The 19,936-nt window shown below is 35.4% G+C and overlaps 1 protein-coding gene across 1 annotated transcript in view; it reads left to right on the top strand.

Moving 5' to 3' along the window:
- TRIP11 (thyroid hormone receptor interactor 11) overlaps positions 1-19,936 on the top strand; it is a 35,227-nt gene that overhangs the window by 10,444 nt on the left and 4,847 nt on the right. The window contains 10 exon segments of the mRNA XM_050897907.1: positions 761-967; positions 2,050-5,079; positions 7,949-8,089; positions 8,302-8,495; positions 9,991-10,154; positions 10,483-10,586; positions 10,903-11,002; positions 16,985-17,066; positions 17,878-17,992; positions 18,549-18,671. Coding sequence (XP_050753864.1) covers positions 761-967; positions 2,050-5,079; positions 7,949-8,089; positions 8,302-8,495; positions 9,991-10,154; positions 10,483-10,586; positions 10,903-11,002; positions 16,985-17,066; positions 17,878-17,992; positions 18,549-18,671 — 4,260 coding nt within the window.

Raw genomic sequence — 19,936 nt, 5'->3', positions numbered from 1 at the left:
TTTTTAAAGTATTAATAGTACATTCTGTAAAATCTGTCTTTTTTTCACCTCTTCTACTTTGGCACGTTTCAGTTTTGACACTTAGCAGTTGTAAAATATCTCTCTTTTTCCATGTCGTACTCTAATAATACTACATTCCATCATACTGATGAAGTTAAGCAGTAGAACATACAGTTTCTCTGGAACACACCTTTAGGTTTTGGCAAGGTTGACTTAGTGCTTTATAAAATCAGGCTTGAGAGATTTGGCTTCGTTTACTTTGTATCCAGTAGTATTTTTCAACTGGGGTCTTCTGTGTTTTGCATGCATTCAAGAGTTCCCATGGGATTTCTTCATAAGGACGTTATTCAGGTGTCCTTGATTAAAACTTCCTGTCTCACCGTGCAGCATACTGCCTGTTTAGGGTATCTCTTGGAGATACAGTAGTGGATCCATACATCGGAGGTGGATATAACCATGACTTTTGATGGTCATAACTATGACCATCAGACCATGAATTTTTGCGCAGAATTTTTTAAATTGCACTCCTAAACTTAGTGATGAGAAAATAAATGTGTATGTATGAATGGTAGAGACAAATACGTCACAATGAAGAATTTTTAACTGGGATAATATTCATGTAGGCTTAGAGATTCTAACATAAAAATGCGTGCTTTGCTTTTAATTGTTGAGGGGAAAAAAGAAATAATTTCAAATCTAAGCAGTTTATAAATTTCAGCAAGATGAAGTCTAATATTTAGAATTTTTTTTTTAACTTAAGGAGGGACTTGAGAAGGAACTGACGAGTGCACAACATAAAAATGAGAATATTCTTTCTGCGTATACAGAGGATCAGAATTCAGAATTAAGTCAGTTAAGACAAGATTTGGAAAGGAAAGAACATGAATTAAATGAAAGTATTGGTGAAAGAGAAACATTAATAGCGGAGTTGGAAGAACTAGACAAGCAGAATCAAGAAGCTACTCAGGTAACAAATATTGCAACTAATTACTGAACTGCTAAAATAAATGTTTAGATTTTTGTGTGTGTGTTTATCTTTTAAGTTGATCTTTGAACATAGATAACAGGGAAATATAAGTTATCCTCTGAGGCTTAGAAAGAGTATTGGGACCAGTGTGTCTCCATATCTATTGTCTTAATGCAAAATTCTGAAGTGCAAGAGACCCACTTGTTATGGACAAAGAAATAATATGGCATGGCCGTTGTCCATAAGGGGTATTACTTTCCGAAGTCCAGTTAAATACTACTTGATTTTTCCTTGCAAGACTTTTGATAGTTTTTATCCTGCTGATATTTTGACCTCTGTCTTATGACAGTATGCATAACAGGAATGATTTTTCAAACTTTTTTCTTTTCCTTTCATTATTTTTAATTATGTTGAATAATTAAGTTACTTTATTACAAGTTCTTTATAATATGAGCATTTGTGGAGCAAAAAAGGTCACCGATTATATGTAATCAAAATGGAATGATACCTTGTTGTCACTGTTCTGATATAATTGACCTGTAAACATATAGTTGCAAGCCATGTGTTTTCAGTATTGGTTTACTTTATGGAATTGAACATTTAAAGTGTTTTCCTATGAAATGAATCCCAGCAAGTGTGTTTAAAAATAAGCTCAAACAAGAAATTGAAAATGGAATATACAGATATGCATTCTCTTCTGTAATTTGTTATTTTAAATTTAGCGCCTCCCTGTTTTTAAGTAATAGGTGTTTGCTGCATACCCATTCCAACTGCCCTGACAAATTCTGACAGTTCTTTTTCTCAAGTAGTTCTCTTTTTGTTCCTTGATTTCGGTAGTTAGGGTTCTTTTGGGGGAGACGGTGTTCTTTTTTTTAATGAAATGTAATCTATCCCTGTTTGATATTTGGTTTTAATTAATTTAGCATTGACTAGTTGATACTACTTGCCAACTTACATTGGCAACTAGGAAACACTTTTGTTTCCTCTCAATTTTTTTTATTGTTCAGAGGATAATAATGAATGAAATGCATAGTTCAGCTGGTTCTCCTCTCCTAATGAATTCTTGTTTGTGTTCATTTCAGCATATGATTACACTGAAAGAGCAGCTGTCAAAACAACACACAGAAACTGATAGTATCATCAAACAGCTGAAATTTGACATAGATTTTGAAAGAAAGAAAGTATCAGAATTAGAAATTGAGAAGATGGAAGCTATTAAGGAGTTAGATAGTCAGAAAGAAAAACTAAGCCAATGTTCATATGCACTTAATGATTTGCATATAAGTAAGCAGCAGCTTCAAGATAATATTAAAGACCTTCAGGAACAATTAAGGAAAGCCCAGGACTGTAATTTGCATAATAAAAAAGAAATCGGAGAATTGCAGCAGAGACTAAAAGAAAGAGAGGAGGAACTTTCTGTATCCTTGAGCAAGTTAACAGAAAAAAGTAATCAGGAATCTAACTACACTTGTCAAGATCTGATTCTGAAAGAAAGAGAAGTAGAAATTGCAAAACTACAGAATGACATTTCAGAAAATAAACAACTAAATGAAGACTTAGAGAAATCTCTATCTGATGTCAGAACAGAAAATGGAAAGCTGATAGCAGCCATTGAAGAACTAAAACAGGAGTTAAGCGATGCCATTTCTGAGAAAAGTAAAGTTTCCTTGGAAAAAGACACTGTTGTGGAGGCTTTGAAAATGGAAAAAAGACAGTTAGAGAGCGAATTAAACCAGACGGAAAAGAGGCTTTTGGAACAAGCACATAAGTATAAGCAAACTATTGAGGAATTATCAAACGCACGTAGTATGGATACCACTGCATTGCAGCTTGAACACGAGCGCCTAGTTAAACTCAATCAAGAGAAAGACTTTAAGATTGCTGAACTTAAAAGGAGCATTGAGCAGATGGAAATTGACCATCAAGAAACAAAAGAGATGTTGACTACTAGCTTAGGAGGACAAAAGCAGTTGACAGAACTCATAAAAGAAAAAGAGGTATTTATTGAAAAATTTAAAAATCAGGCCTTACAGGTGAAGCAGGAACTTGAGGAATATATGAAAGTTTCAAAAAAGCAGGATGTCTTAAAACAGAACTTGGAGGAAAAAGACAGAAGTCTTGCAGTCATGAAGGAAGAAAATAATCATTTGAAAGAAGAAATTGAACGCCTTAAGGATCAGCAAAGTAGATCTACACCTGTGGTTGAGCCTAAAACTCTAGATATTATTATTGAACTTGAAAGTGAGGTAACGCAGTTAAAAGTGATAAAGAATAGTCTTGAAGAAGAAATAGAAGCTCACAAAAAAACAATAGAAGATCAGAATCAAACAACAGTGCAACTTCAGCAGTCTTTGCAGGAGCAAAGAAAGGAAATAGATGAGTCTAAATTTCAGTGTGAGCAAATGAATGTCATACATGAAAGACTTTCTTTAGAGAAAGATGAGGAAATTAAAAATTTGCAGAAAACAATTGAACAAATTAAAACTCAGTTGCACAAAGAGAGACAGATTATTCAGACTGATTCCTCTGATCTTTTTCAGGAAACCAAAGTTCAGACTCTTAACGGAGAAAATGGAAATGAAAAACATGACTTATCTAAAGCTGAAATTGGAAGACTGGTAGAAGGTATCAAAGAAAGGGAGATGGAGATTAAGCTTCTAAATGAAAAGAATGTTTCTCTAAGTCAGCAAATTGATCAGTTGTCTAAGGATGAAGTTGGCAAACTTACTCAGATCATTCAAGAGAAGGACTTAGAAATACAAGCTCTCAACGCTAGAATTTCCTCAGCTTCATATAGGCAGGACGTTCTTTGTCTTCAGCAGCAGCTACAAGCTTATGTTATGGAAAGAGAACAAGTACTAGCAGTTCTAAGTGAAAAGACAAGAGAAAACAGTCAGTTAAAAACAGAGTATCGTAATATCATGGATATGGTCGCTGCTAAAGAAGCAGCTTTGGTAAGGTTGCAAGAGGAAAATCAAAAGTTATCTAATAGATCTGAAAACAGCAGTCAAGACATGTCTAGAGAAACTATTCAGAATTTATCCCGTATCATTCGAGAAAAAGATATTGAAATAGATGCTCTAAGTCAAAAATGCCAAACCTTATTGACTGTCTTGCAGACATCCAGTACAGGTACTGATAACGGGTCAGGAGGTGTTAACAGTAACCAGTTTGAGGAACTTCTACAAGAACGTGATAAACTAAAACAGCAAGTAAAGAAGATGGAAGAGTGGAAACAACAAGTAATAACCACGGTTCAGAACATGCAGCATGAGTCGGCTCACCTCCAAGAAGAGTTACACAGGCTTCAAGCACAAATTTCAGTTGAAAGTGATAGTAATTCAAAGTTGCAGGTAGATTATAATGGCTTGATTCAGAGTTACGAACAGAATGAGAAAAAGCTGAAAAGTTTTAGTCAGGAATTAGCACAAGTTCAACACAGCATAGGGCAGCTTCATAACGCCAAGGATCTTCTCCTGAGTAAACTTGATTTGGTAACACCATCTGTGGCAACGGCTTCCACCGTTCCACAGCTTTCAGGCATTCAATACAGTGCTCCTGAAGTACTCAGTGATGAGTTTAAACTCCTTCAAAAGGAGGTGGAACAACTGAAAAAAAAGTTGCAAGAAAAAGATTCAACTATTAGGACTCTTCAGGAAAACAATCAACGATTATCTGATTCTGTGGCTACAGCATCAGAGATTGAAAGAAAGAGTCAAGAAGGGACTGAGTCAGAGATGAGGCAAATCAAAGAAAAACATGATGTTTTACAGAAATCACTTAGGGAAAAAGACATATTAATTAAATCTAAAAGTGATCAGTTACTTTCAGTGAGTGAAAATCTTAGTAACAAAGAAAATGAAAATGAGCTTTTGAAGCAAGCTGTGACTAATCTTAAAGAAAGAAATTTAATTTTAGAAATGGATATTCGAAAACTGAAAGAAGAAAATGAAAAAATAGTTGCAAGGTGTAGGGAAAAAGAAACAGAATTCCGAGCACTTCAGGAGACTAATATGCAATTTTCAATGATGCTGAAAGAGAAAGAGTTTGAGTCTCACTCAATGAAGGAAAAAGCTCTTGCTTTTGAGAAGCTGTTGAAAGAAAAAGAACAGGTATGTGCATTCATATTTATGAATATCTTTTAAAATTAGTCACATGGTAATGTATTTTTGTGTATATGTAGCCATCAAGTGTTTGCCTGAAATCCGTTTGTGACTCGTTACTGCATTACACTACAACAAAAATCCTCCCCCTGCAAAGTTAAGAAATTAAAAGTCAGCAGGTGAGTGGTTTACAATCTTACCTGTTAATTGTGCAGCCATAAACTACATTTTTCATTTATTTGGAAATTACTCATTTACTGAGCAGCTGCTTAGTATTTTGCTTTGGCCTTGTTGTTCATTAAGTGCCCTATATTATTTTTACTGTATGTTGCTCAAAATTCTGCAGAGTGGGCCAGCAGGACTAATTTTCCCGTGTGCTTTCTTCTAGTGTTTGTCATTCCAATGTGATTGCTTCACAACATCCCTGTGAGATGAATGGGTTTATGTATCTTGCTTTTATGGCTGGAGAAACTCCACTGCAAAAAAAAAGATAAAAGATTGGACAAGCTAAATTAATGGTTTCTTCTCTACAATTTGACATATGGAAAAATTGATACTTTTTTCAAAGCGTATGTTCCGAGAAAAGTTGCAGTGGCTTATTAAGTATTGGGTATGTAATTTGCGGAAGAATCTTTTTTAAAAGACCAAAGAATTATGTGGCATCATTGATACAGGTCAACAGTATGTTGTATGAAGTGCTGCTGCTGGAGTTAACAAAGTAATGTGTGAATTGCCATTTCTCTTTGAGAAATAGGCATCAAGTACAGTGCAAAAGTCTTCCTGTAGTTTTAACACTTGACAGCAGAACTCCGGGATGTAGATATTTTTGGTTTGCTTTGCAGGCTCTGAAGATGAATATGTCCTAGTGGGCAGTCTTTTCTGGTAATTAATTGCAAACAGATAACTAACTTTCTTTCCACTGTACTGTTCAGGTCCCTGTTCTCTTCATCATGGTGGTTCTGGTCGCCATTCTTCAGTCTTCTCTTACAGTTGTCCCCCTCCATGCGTATTGCTCTTATTCTCCCTGTTGCCTTTAGCATCCCTTTCCATTTTCCAAAGTTATGAGCATTGCCCATTATCAGAGAGTGGTATTTATGCAAACCATTGCTAAGTAACTCGGCATTAATTTTTTTCCCCTGCTATAAGTATAATAAAAAATTTCATGGAATCATAGAATGGTTTGGGTTGGAAGGGACCTTAAAGATCATCTAGTTCCAACCCCCTGCCATGGGCAGGGACACCTTCCACTAGATCAGATTGCTCAAAGCCTCATCTAGCTTGTCCTTGAACACTTCCAATGATGGGGCATCCACAACTTCTCTGGGCAGCCTGTTCTGGTGTCTCACCACCTTCACATCTCTTTGAAGCATTTTCAAACTACCAATGAAATCTGAATGTAATGTATTTGGAAAAGAAAAATATGAATTACATTTAACAATGTGTGTCCTTTTAAATTTATCATTTGGAAGTCTCAACTTTGACATAATGTATGTGAAAAACTATGATTTGTTTGTTTGTTTTGGAGCAGTTTGACTTAGGACAGTTATTTAGCTCTGTTTGCTCATCCTAGAGGTTTCCTTATCCTGTTCCAAAGAAATACTATAGAATTACAATGAGAAGTTTTATTGTCTCAAAGTACAATTACATTGTGAAAAATAGCTTTGAATTACCATTGGGACTTTTTATGTTCATCAGTCTTGCCCATATAAAATAGACTAATACTTTACAAATCCACACTTTTACTATTTTGGGTTTTTTTTTTATTCTAACTTGTGGAAATCTGTATTGTCTGGCTAGGTTCTCTGTTGCATGTCTTTGGCCTGCAGGCTTTCACTCACTGGTGGCTTAGGCTTTCAGTTTCACAAGCGTGGAACATTTGTCTGGACATTTTTCGTGCACAAATTGGAGAAGTTCCTGTTACACGCTTTGTGTTTGCCATGGAGAACTAGGAAAAATAGTATTCAAACAGTTTTGTATTTTGTGTGTGTGTCAGAAGATAACACGACCTAAAATGAGAAGATTTGCCTGCAGGTTTATGGTTCTACTGCAAAGAATTTTACTATGTTCAGTTTAATTAATAAAAACAAATAATTGAAGCTCATAAGTATTAGTGATAAAAACAAAGATTGGTTCATATTTATCCAGCATGTTCAATAAAAGTAACTGCTTTCAAAAGAACATGAGACAAAAGGTAAAGAGCATGCTGAAAAGTTTCAAATAACTGAAAATGCATTCACATGTACGTGTGAATTCTGTGTAACTGACATACACTTCTCCTTTATACGCTAATGTAAAGTTGTAGTAAATTGCATGTAAGTGGGAACATTGATTGAAATTTGACATCTGAAAACGTGATGGACATTGCTGTGATTCATTAAAGGCTAATCTTTGGGTGTGAGGTCACCTTATGGTTTGTTTTTAAAGATTTCTTCATGTGTTTAGTCTTAAGTTCAGACAAGTTGACCTACGTAGGCTGATGCTTTACACGTGCATGGCCTAATAAGTGGGTATGACAGAGAATAGATTCCAAACACTGGGGGAAAAGTGAAATTTTCAAATATACAAGTGTCTGAGACACTATGTACATAATACATATCTCTCATCTAAAGATAGTAGGTGTCTGTTCACAGCAGTCGATTAAGACAATGCATCTGTATAGTGTCTTTTAGCAATAACTTTTACTTTGTCTTGTAACGTGAGTGAAATAACTTCAAAATAATATTTTTCCCTGAATGTTTTTCTGTGCTGTAGGGCCATGGGTGTTCTTCCCTTTTCCTTGTTAGATCAGTATTGGCTTTACGCTCTTCTGGGCAAAGGTTGTGTCTCCTTTCGTAAAACTATTTGCCGTGTTTGAAATGCTTGTTTGTGTCTTCAACAGGGCAAGACAGGAGAATTGAATCAACTGTTAAATGAAGTTAAATCAATGCAGGAAAAGGCTGTTACTTTTCAGCAAGAGAGAGACCAAGTCATGGTAGCGCTCAAGCAGAAGCAAATGGAGAGCAGTGCCCTGCAGAGCGAGGTATACCACCAAATAATTTACAGTTGCAAGAAATAAAAGAAAAAAGAATAAGAAATTGCATCTGTAATGTTTTCTGGATTATTTTTGGTAGCAATCACGTGTAAAAAGAATCAGTACACATGCAGTGTGCTTCAATGGACATGTTTTGTGTTTGCGTAAATTATTTTTTTGAAAGGTGACAGTACGAGTGACTTAAGGTATGTTCTACACAGATACAGCATTTGCGTGAGAAAGAGCAGCGCCTAAATCAGGAACTGGAGAGGTTACGTAATCACCTTTTAGAAATGGAAGACTCCTACACACGAGAAGCTTTAGCTGCAGAAGACAGAGAGGTCAAGCTAAGAAAGAAAGTTTTGATTTTGGAAGAAAAACTTGCATCCTCATCTACTGCAGTGGAGAATGCCAGGTAGTCTTTTAGTTTATACAGCAGTGGCCTTGGCTGTAAATATCACAGTTAGCTAGACTGGTACTGATGGCTTTATTTTACTGAATTACCATTCTATAACATGTTAAGCACTTGAGAAAGCAAAAAGATGAACTTTTATTAGTCTAAATCAGGAACATGATTTGAAATATACTTGGCTACCGTTGAGAACTTAAGAAAGTATTTGTCCTTTTAGTAGCAACTATTGAAATCTCTCATCTTTGAGAGTGCTTAGAACTAGAAACAACAAAAATCCCTCAACCCATCAATTCAGTTGTCTGTCAAATCAAAAAAGATGGACTTAACTTACTTTTAAGTCAAGGCTTCATTCAGTTTGAAAGAGTCTTACTTTATACACTTTAGTGCACAGATGTGACTGTCATGCTTTGTGAATAGCTTTCAAGACAAGCATGTATCCTTACTTTATACCTGATACCATGGAAAGTATACACTGCCGTAAGCTTTTTTCTTTTTAGCGTATATATATAAAGCAAGATGCATTGAAGTTCTCATGGGTAGCAGAATCTGGGAGGCTAGAGCCAACTGTGTTTATTTGCCATAATCACGTTTTTCAGAACAATGAAAACACAAGTATTAAAATTACTCAATGCCTATCTTGACTGCTTTAATATTGTTTTATTTAAAGGAATGTTGGTTACTTCGGGCAAAAGAATTTTTTTTTCATCTTATTACAGTTGTCCAAATGAACAAGTATTTTAATCAAAAAATACATATGTAGCTGCAGTCTTTCTTTTTTCTTTAAGTGCCAAAGATAGATTCTGCTCTTAACGTTCTCAGCAAAGAGATTTTTGAGTTGAGCAGAATTTGTTGTGAAAAATTGTGGAGAAAGTGGTAGAGTTGGGAGAAGGTTGTGTAAAAACTGTTCATCGGAATGTTTCTTAATTCTTCATGAAATTTGTCAAATACCTTTCAGGAAGTACTGCCTATTTCCCACCTGATATGCACTCTTTAAAAAGACTGGCATGGGGTAAATCAGGTTCATAATTTTTTTTGCATAATGGGAAGTTAAATGGGGTGTTCAGTGGTCAGTATGGAGCAAGATATACTGAGTTCTTGGAGACTGGCTTTAAAAGTAAAAATTGGTAGAAAGACCTATTGATTCATGTAGTAATTGACACAGACAATTAGCAAGATATGGATTTTTTTTTTGTTAAAGATACTGTTACAATAATGAACAACAGATTAGTTTTTTCTTTTTCTAATGCACTTCAAACAACAGTAGGGGGTTTTTTTTGATTGCCAAAATTTTATTACCAGACTTATTTAAAATCTGGTTTTAGGTGTTTTTTTGTTATTTTGGTTTTTTTTTTTGAAGAGGAATCAGGGAAAAAAATTGCCTTCATCTTTATAAATTGAGCTGAAAAATTAAAGGTAGGCTATTTTTGCTGGGTTTTAATTTTCTCTGTGATGACTTCTGTTATTGTCTTCATAAATAATGTATTTTATTTTCATTAAGCCATCAAGCTAGTCTGCAAGTTGAATCTTTGCAAGAGCAATTAAGCTTGGTTTCCAAGCAGAGAGATGAAACTGTGCTACAGCTCACCATCTCACAGGACCAAGTGAAGCAGTATGCATTGTCACTGGCCAACCTGCAGATGGTACTAGAGCAATTCCAACAGGGTAAGTTTTGTCGAGAAACAGCAAAGATTGCAACAAGCGTTTTTCAGCTGGGATAGTTACCGTATTTTGGTGCTTTTTAAATATTAGTTACCTGGTTTCCTTTTTGATAGCTTGAATTTCAGAAGCTATTGTGTTTTAAAAGACTTATAAAGGCAATTCTGGCCCTGTGAAAACTGATGGTCAATATCCCATTTACGAAATCTGAATTCCACCTCTACCTCATGAAGACCAGATATGATAATGCTGAGGTTTTGCAGTTGCATATCCCAAAAAGTTACATGTTGTGAATCAAGATTCCTTGTTTTGTTTTGTATTTTTAACGCTTTAGAAGAAAAAGCTATGTATTCAGCAGAGCTGGAGAAACACCAAAAACAGACTGCAGAATGGAGGAAAAAAGCAGAACACTTAGAAGAAAAAGTTGTATCACTGCAGGTGGGCTGAATAATGAAATTGAACCGTATGAAACTGAATGCTAATTCTTGACTGAATTTTTTGTTTTTAACTGCTGTGTTAAGTTATGTAATTATTCTCTCTTCCTTCGAAGAGAGGGGTGCACTAAAAGAAGGTCAGCAAAGTAGCGTTCCTCTGCTGACCATCCATTTTCTGAGGATGTTTACAATCCACTTATTCTAAAGAACAAGTGATTGAAATCTCTGCATCTGTTATGTTTGACCTGTGTTGTATTAGCATAATTGTGATAGTGAACTCCCTTGCTTCTCTTTTTGTCCCTTTCCTGCCCTCTATTCAGGAAAGTTTAGGAGAGGCAAATGCTGCACTGGATGCAGCATCAAGGCTTACTGAGCAGCTTGACATCAAAGAGGAGCAGATTGAAGAGCTTAAGAAAGAAGGTAACTACTTTTTTTTTTTTTTTTAAATCTCTGCTTGAAACAGTCCAAGTAGCTGAGGAGACAATGTAGTATTCCTAGAAACTCACCAAAATTCGTCTCCTATGAGGAGAAGAGTAATTCTGTGCCACTTTTTGAGGACTTCATTCTTTATAAAGCAAAATTGAAAAAGTATGCTTACCTTCTGTTAGGGATCTTTCTCAAAAGAAAGCCCTGTAGTTGGTTTCTGCTATTGTCCCCCCACCCCATACCAAAGCCCTTGATTTAGCTCTGTAAGTGTCTTTTTAAAAAGTTTGTGAAATACCAAATGTTGTTAGATTTTCCAAAGTAACTAACTACCATATTTGACATAGACGCAGGAATACAGTGAGGTAGAGAGAAAGGGTATGCTGTTGATAAGAGATGTAGAGGGAGCAGCTCTTGCACAGTTGTGAGACTGTCTGAAGAGATTATGTGGAAGGTATTGGACACATCTTTAGATTGTATTTTTAGAGCTCATTTCAAATAAGCTTTCTGATTGCTCATATTCAGAAAGATGCCTTTCATATTGTTCTCAGATAAGTACTCTAATATTTGATGAATGTTTTTACTTCGGATTTGAAGACAAAACTTGGCCAGATGGTAGAGGAATTTGTCGGAAGAAACAGTTTTGAAAAGAAGAATATTTACGGTGAGGGTGGTCAAACGTTGGAATAGGTTGCTCAGAGACATGGAGCGTCCATCCATGAAGACAGTCAAAATGCAACTGGCCATGGTTCAGGACAGCCTCCTGTAGATGACCATGCTTGAGCAGAGGGGTTGGACTAGATGATTTAGACGTCCCTTCCAACATAAATGTTTCTTTGATTTTGTGATTCTGTGAATGTTTTGGGGTGTGGTTTTGGTTTTTTTTTTTCCCCCTCTTTCTGACATCACTGAAACATGAGTTCTGTAAGAGATGCATAGCCTTCTCTTTCATAAACACATTTAGCATTAAAACAGTAGGAAAGCCTAAAAAGGCAGAATAACCTTTAACTAAAAACTGATACCATTTCAATGTATTTCTGTTTTATGGCTTTAAGCTATTTAGTCTAATCAAATGGAAAAAATGAAGGGTAATTTCTAGACAATGTATTTGAATATCAAACTTCAGTAAGATTTATAAGCTGAGAGACTCAGAGGTGACAGAATAGCTATATAAGTAACATAAGGTCACTTTTTTTTTCATTACTGCGTCAATTTTAGTTTTCATGAGAAAGGAGTCATGGCATTAGCTAAAGCAGGACTTAGGACTAATAATAATTTTGCTGGGTTTCTGTACTTATATCTCAGCCCTGACTTGTAGTTTTGTCTGCAATGTTTTGTTGAACCGAGAAGAAAAGTTACTTCTCTGTGTCTAGTTGCATGACAGTTCTGATATGGGTGAACTTATTAACAGTACTGACTGCTGAGGGAATATTAGGCGCTTTTCTTTTTTTTTATTGTTATCATCTGTCTTTTCCACCTCCATTTTCCCAACTGAGTCCTACTTTCTCTTTCCCTCTTTATTTCTGTGGGTCACAATATTTTGCTGTTACTGCAGCATCCTCTGTTATGGTCAGGCTTTCACTGAGCACATGGGATAAATCTAAAATCAGAGGAAAACTTATGATTGGTCCCTGAAGTGGCTCTGAAAAGGGAGCTTGAAGAGCAGAGGTTTGCTCACTCTCTTTGGTTACTTAACAGCTCTTACTTTCTGGTTTTTTCCCCCCATGTCTCTGGGAAATTTTTGGGTGAATGCCTTTAAGGCTTGCTGGGGGAAGACCTGGAACATCATCTCTGCTGGCTGCAGTGGTAACTCTTGCTCTGAACGTATACAACTAATTATTGCTATTCATTTTTAAATTATAATTTGTCTTACTCTTGAAATAAATAATATTTTCGTAAAGCATAACTTGCTTATGATCAGATAGTTGGTGTGAAGTCATTTGAAAGTCTTCACAATTTTAGCAAGAACTCTACAAAAAAGTTACGACTTTTCTACTACATAATTGAATGTGTACTTACTTAAATTTAGTTGTATCTAAGTGCAATTTGGCATCCAAGTGGGCATCATAGGAGTGCTCTGAGTTCACATATGAATTTTACAAGCTAAATTGAATTTCAAGCTGCTACATGAATGTACAACTAAATACTTATGTGTTTTTGAATTGACTGATCTGTATCTCTGTCTCACTACGGACATTCACAGCAAAACTTTTCAAACACCGTGCATTGAAATTAACTTTGGCGTAGGCAGATATGGCCCTCTCAAATGGGGAACTCTTCATTACTGGTTAATTTTGATTGCAAACCTTTGCATATGAAAGCAGGAGGGGTTTGAACTTCGAAAGGAAACTAAATCTCGGTGTAAAAAGAGATTTAGTAAGCGATTTACTTGTTAAAAAAGTTGAAAAGGGATTGTTGCATAAAGGAAACAGCACTTTAATGTTGTTGTAGAATAAATAATAATTTTTATTGGAAAAAAGAGACCACTCCATTTTCTCTATTTACACAAGAAAACATATAATGTCTTATTGAAAATTGGCCAAATACATTCCCAGACACAGTTTTGTTGGCCAAATCTTTTGAAGGATTTATTTATGGATTTTTTTTAGCAGGAGAAGTGATTTTAATGGAAAAGTGTAAGATGTACCAGATGCAGTTTTCTGGATTGCCATAAATGGTTAACAAATTATTGGAGACTGTTGTAAATGTCTGGTTTACAGCAGTCCATGCTGAATTTTGGCTCAGGTCTTTTTTTGTTATTCAGTCTTTTCATACACACAAAGTATGTGTTTAAGTCCTTTTCAACTGTAAGATTCTATTTTAGAAGGAAGTACTCCATTTAAAAAATATGTTTAATGATGGAGTTGCATAGTCACTGTGGATGGAATATAGCTGTGTAGTTGTCCTTCAAAGTTGGTCCTCTTTGATACAAAATCTTTTTGCCAGGAAAAAATAGAAAACAGTAACATTTCATTTAAATTATTAATACATTTGTTTTCAATTTTTATTCACATGATGAACTTTAAAAGGAAACTTATGATGGTCTTGCTTTGTAGAGCAATAGCAGCAGCATGAGATTTACTTAAAACTTGTTTTCAGATGCTGTTTATCTTTTTGTGGCATGAGTAGTTTAACTTTTTTAATTCCCTTTTACTCTGTGGAGACCCAAATAACAACTGAACTTCCATGTATGCTCCTACAACTGTTATCATTCCATAATTATATTGCAAATGTTTTTCTTCAAGTACTGGGTTCCTATTTAACCACATTTACAAAATAGCATAATTTTAAGTAAGTTTAAACCTTGAAACCGTGGATTAATTCTCCTGTGCCTCACCCTGGTGTTTTGAGAGAGAGGAGTGCTGAAGAGCAGTCACATTATTGGAATGGATTTCAGTGCATATGGATGTAGTTGTTACAAGATATATTGTTGTATAATATATGTAATTTTGTTTGATTTTTAACTTGTTTTGAATAAGGAGCTTAATCCTTATGTTCCTTGAATAAGAACTTTCCCAGCATGACACTAGTTAGTTTGTTCTACTCTGTACTCTCTAAAATTCCTATTTGGGAAGTAAAATGTTTATATAAAAGACGTGGAGTATTTGAACAGGATGTATTAGGTTGTATCCATTTCACAGCCTAGCTCTTTGATGTGTATGTATACGAAAACTGTGTGGGTTTTCATGGAGTTATTGGTGTTAATTGAGAACCATGTTGTGTCAACATAGTTGTGGCATGCATTTATTAAAGATTAAAAGTCATGTGGAAACTAGAGTGGAATGTTTTTCATGCATCCCAGATGATTTGAAGGGTATAAAAATTTATAAAAGTCACTTTTCTTACAAAGATGTTGAGGCTTTTTAGAAATTAACTACAAGATAGATACAAGAAAAGTGTATCTTTTGTGGGTTTTGTCTTTTAAATGAAGCACTTTTAATTAGCATGAGCCCAAGAAGTGTTAAAATGGTAGGGAAATTAAGTTGATCGGCAGTTTTTTCCATAGGATTTGAAGATAAGCATTCAACCTTATAGAGGGAGAGGAGAAAAAGTTCATCATTTCTGCTTATGTAACTATAGGGTAGAGTTGGTCTTCACATGGACAGTCCATGTTATAATGTATTTGTCAAGCTTTGTGTGTGATTAAGACTTACTTGTACTTCTATTAGGAAAAAAGTAACTTCAAAGGTAGTATCTTGCAGAACCCTAGTTTGGTGAAAAATTGTATTTTTGCTGACTTGAGGTGAAGCCATTTGTAGTTTATCTTCTAGGAATTCTCTGTACCTTGTAATTATTTGTTTTCTTGTCTGAGAACATTTTACTGCCAGTGTTCTTAAATCCTGTGTTTGGGGATTTAAGTGAGATAAGTTTTTCTAGCACTTTTTACTCTGTTTTTTGTACAAACTTGTGTAGACCTGAACATCAGATGCTTTTATCCAGTTTCTAGTATATCTGAGTTTTTATAAAGAGAAAACTTTGTGCCTTTTTTTCCTTACAATCAGAATGTTGTAAAATATTTAAGGCAAGTAAAACTTTTAGGAGAATTTTTTTCTTTATGAGCTTTATTTTTATGAGTTTTGTAGGAGGTCAGAGGAAGCCTGAGTTACTGACACAGAATGATTGGGGTAATTGGATGTATTCTGTATTTGAGCTAACAAGTAACTTGTGTTAGTGGAGTTTTAGAATTGTAGAGAAGTTGGTGCTGTAAAATTATTGGGCAAGAGGGACTATAACAATATCATGCCATGGCTCCTTTTAATGAAATGGGCTACTACATTTGTGTCTCCCTCATTAAACACTCTGATGTCATGAGGCTCAAGTGTGTAGGTAGTAGACAAATCATAGATTAAGGTCAGGTATTTCAGAAAGCTGAAAAGTTATAGCACTAGTGAATGCAGAATCTAAACTCCTTTCTTACTCTTCTAATAGTTCCTGTTTCAGATTTGTGGAGAGGAAAAATAGGGTCCTTTGTGTAGGCCAAGAATGTCATTATCAGTGTTGCGTTATCCTAGATGAACTGATTTCATTGCAGCCACTACAGAACAATATCAGAACTTGGAGTCAGCGTGCAAAAAAAGGCAGAAAATCTGTGTAGTGACTCCTAGCACACTCCCAGACAATCTCACATTAATTAACTTATAATACAGGCCTATTCACTTAATTTGCAGGCCATGATGCCTGACTGAAAGTGTTTGCCATTTTTCTCTCAGTTTTGTCTTTGGTTCATGGTAGCTGTGGCATTTCATCTTTGCCATTTTTAACTGAATGTTTGTGTTCCGAAAAGTATGGGGAATCTTGCGTAAGTCTCTGCAGAGCCTTTCTTGCCAGTATACTGAGTCGTGAAGCACAGCACTAGTTTTAGGATGCATTAGTGTGTCCCAGCATGCTGTTTGAAGAGCTTGCATTGGTTAACAGGAGCGGGAAAGGTCCTAACAGAAGAGACCCACAAGAAGTTACTGATGTTGCTCTGCTAGCCGGTAATTCTCTTGGGTGGGAGACTGCAGAACTCCTTAGTACTTCAAGGCTTTAGCAACCCGATAGTAGAGTATGCAGAATAGCTGGGTTTAGGAAATATTTGAGGTTAAGTACTGAGATCTAAAGACCTGATGCCAACATGCAGTTTGGTCAGATTATGAAAAAGATTGCCACCACAGGACTATAGACCTTGATCAAGAGTTTCTTTCCAGTTCTGTATCATGTAGGTGAGACAGAGCAGTTCATCAGACCACCTGCAATTGATTTATTTTCTGTGTGTACTTTAGCATTGAGTATCACTCCGGAAATTTTAGCTTGTGATTTCAAATAATAATCACTTAAGTTGACACTCTTTTAATAAAAAATCAAGCTGATTTTGTTTTTAAAAAACACCATAACAATATTAGCATTTTTATTTTAGAACATGTGCGTTATTAATAAGTTTTGCAACAAAGTTTCAAAGTTTTAATTTTTGTTTATTTGCTGTGACATTACATTTTATAGGTGAGATCAGAAGAGAAATGTTAGAAGATGTACAAAATAAACTAATGAATCTTATGAACAGCACAGAAGGAAAAGTGGACAAGTAAGTCTTCAATGAAAGACTTGGTATACATTTTGGGGTTTTGTTCCTCACAATGTACAGATATGTTACTAACACAGTTGCAAGAGTAGCGCAGAACTGGGCTTCTGTATGTGATCTTGTAGTCATACTTTTATTATTCTGACATTTTTCAATTGCTTGGTGGTTGTAAATAGTAATTTTGATTAGTAAAACTAATGTGTATGTAAATTTGGATTACTGATGTATTTCTTAAGTAGAAGTGCACTTCAATAGCATGAGCTCTGCAAATGGAAATAAAAGCTCTTGACGTCTGTTACGATGTCTAAGGTGTGAACAGCAAGCTCTTTCATGTAACTAGCATCACCTAGATGATGTGTAGATCTCTCTTCCTTGGTCTGTTTTTTTTTTTTCTTCTCTTTACCCATTAGAACTGAAACGGGTATAGGCAAATGGGTTCCCCTGTCCCCTTCGTTACATCTTGATTTGGGACTGCACATAAGTATCTGTTTAAACACTCTCCTGAGTCAAGATCTTAGAATAAACATTTTCCCTGATTGTAGTACTTACATCAAAACTTGCTCATGTACAATTCAGTTTCACCTTACTGCATACAGTATTTCTAATACTGTCCAAATTGACACTTACTGTATAAGAAATATTATAACTTGTAGGGGAAGGAAATTGGTGAGGTGCCCTTTTAGTTCCTTGTATTAGATTTGTTTATTTGGATTATTGTAAATTAGGCAAAAGTATGAGGAATAAATGCATCAATATTACAGTATCAGCTGTTACATAAGAGCAGATTGTATAACAAGCTTCCTTTGTTGTGCAGGCTCCTGATGAGAAATCTCTTTATTGGACACTTTCATACTCCAAAAAATAAACGTCCTGAAGTGCTAAGGTTAATGGGAAGTATCTTGGGAGTAAAAAAGGAAGAACTTGATCAGGTAATACTATGCAGAAAACTAGACTTCCTTTTTTTTATTTGTGGTATCTTTATTTGAAAATAGAATGACTTGCTGCAAAACTAAATGTGACTGTCCCTGCACTTCTTGTGGGGAAAGTCTGGTTTTTGTTCTCTCATCTGAATTCATTTTTTTATGCAGGACATGCTGATCTTAATGGAATCCTTTGATAACATTATTTTAGTAGAATGGATCTCATTTTGCTGAGGAATGCTAATGCAGAAAGGAAGGGATTTAACTTTGTGCTGTTGTGTATAATAGCTGTAATATGTCAGTTACAGAAAAGTAAGCCAGTTTTATATGTACCACTAGGTATTGTGAAGAATGTGGAGCTTATATTTTTAAATAAAGAGCCAGGTTTTTAGACTGCCAGTCTTTGGGAGGCAGAAAATAAGGTTTTGACGGTAATTAAAGTTTTTATTTGTCTTTAGGATTCCCACATAGTTATGATGAATAAATATAATGAGCACAATGGTGCAGTTTCTTTTACCTGCTGCTTTATTTTTGGTTTCCTAACTTTTTTTTTAATACTTTCTAGTTATTGTCTGAAGACCAAAGAGGAGTTACGAGATGGGTGACTGGCTGGCTTGGTGGAGGAGCTGGGTCAAAGAGTGTCCCTAGTACACCTTTGAGGCCAACTCATCAGAACATTTTTAATAGTGTAAGAATTAATTATGCATTCTCTATGTTTGAGTGGAAAAAATGAGGCAGTTGCATATTAATGCCGATGTTTGGTTCATCAGTATATTGAGCTTCATTTACTGATGCTACTGTGTCTTGCATTTTTTGTTGGTTTTGTGCAACTGCTTTGGCGTAAGTTTGGGGGTTTTTTCTGCACTAAATATGTAGGCATTGATGAAAATTATGCAATACTAAGTGTTGGGCTAATACAGAAATCCAGTTACTGTTCCACTGGTTCCTGGGATCACTGACTTCTTACGGTATGGACTTCATCTTGCAAACTGACAGTGCTGGAGGTTAAATACATGTGGGAGTCTGGAATTCTGCAATACTCAACAGTATAGAAGACCATGACATTGTATTTTGATGACTGTGTTCCCTTATGTCCTTTAAATTTCATTTGAAAAGCTTTCTCAGCTGCTGCAGCTAGTGCCTCTTATGTACAGCATATAAAGTTGATATTTTAAGCTTTCAAATACTGTAAACCAACAGTTCTCATAGCATGGCCCATGGGGTCAGTTTATGGAACTTTCCATTTTGCAGACCAGTAAATAATGCACTCAAGGACAGAGCACTGAGGGATTGGGCTTTTTGGATTAACTTTGGTTTTTTGCTCATTGAGCTGGAAAAGCATGTTGAGAATTGGTTCCTGTAAATTATCTTGAAGTGTAGGGATTGGGTTGTGCCCACTAAAATGATGCAGGCTCTTAGGTCACCAGAGGATTGTGCTCTGATGTAAGAGAGGCAAACTAATGCTTTTGTATGTATAGTACAGGCTTTACTAAGCAAAATTTTATATTGTGATGCTACTGACAACTTAAATCATTCCATGCTTCCTTTATTCAAGACTTTTTGTCAAATAAAGAAAGCAATGGGGTTTAAGAGAAATGTTTAAGTTTTATGTATTTCTGGAGGAGTGATTTTCTTTAGCATGGACACAGGAAATACTGTGATGTCAGTAGCAGCATGGGATTCTTGAAACAATTGGCTTAAATCAATAATGGAACTGTGGTGGACTTGTGTGTTATCTTCAGAGTTTATCAGTTTCACATAAATACCACTTACTGAGACAACAAGAAACTGTGTATTTTGAAAATAAACTTCGTCGTCACTCACTAAGGACTACTTAGTACCAAGCACTAAATACTTAGTACTAAGTACCAGTACAAAATTCTTTGGAGGCTGTTGACAGCTTTTTGTTTTATGTATGTATTTTTAACTAACTTACTTTTCAACAGAGCATCA

Source organism: Gymnogyps californianus, chromosome 5 (assembly GCF_018139145.2).
Source record: "Gymnogyps californianus isolate 813 chromosome 5, ASM1813914v2, whole genome shotgun sequence".
Taxonomy (NCBI): Eukaryota; Metazoa; Chordata; class Aves; order Accipitriformes; family Cathartidae; genus Gymnogyps; species Gymnogyps californianus.
This window is presented reverse-complemented; position numbering and strand designations above follow the sequence as displayed.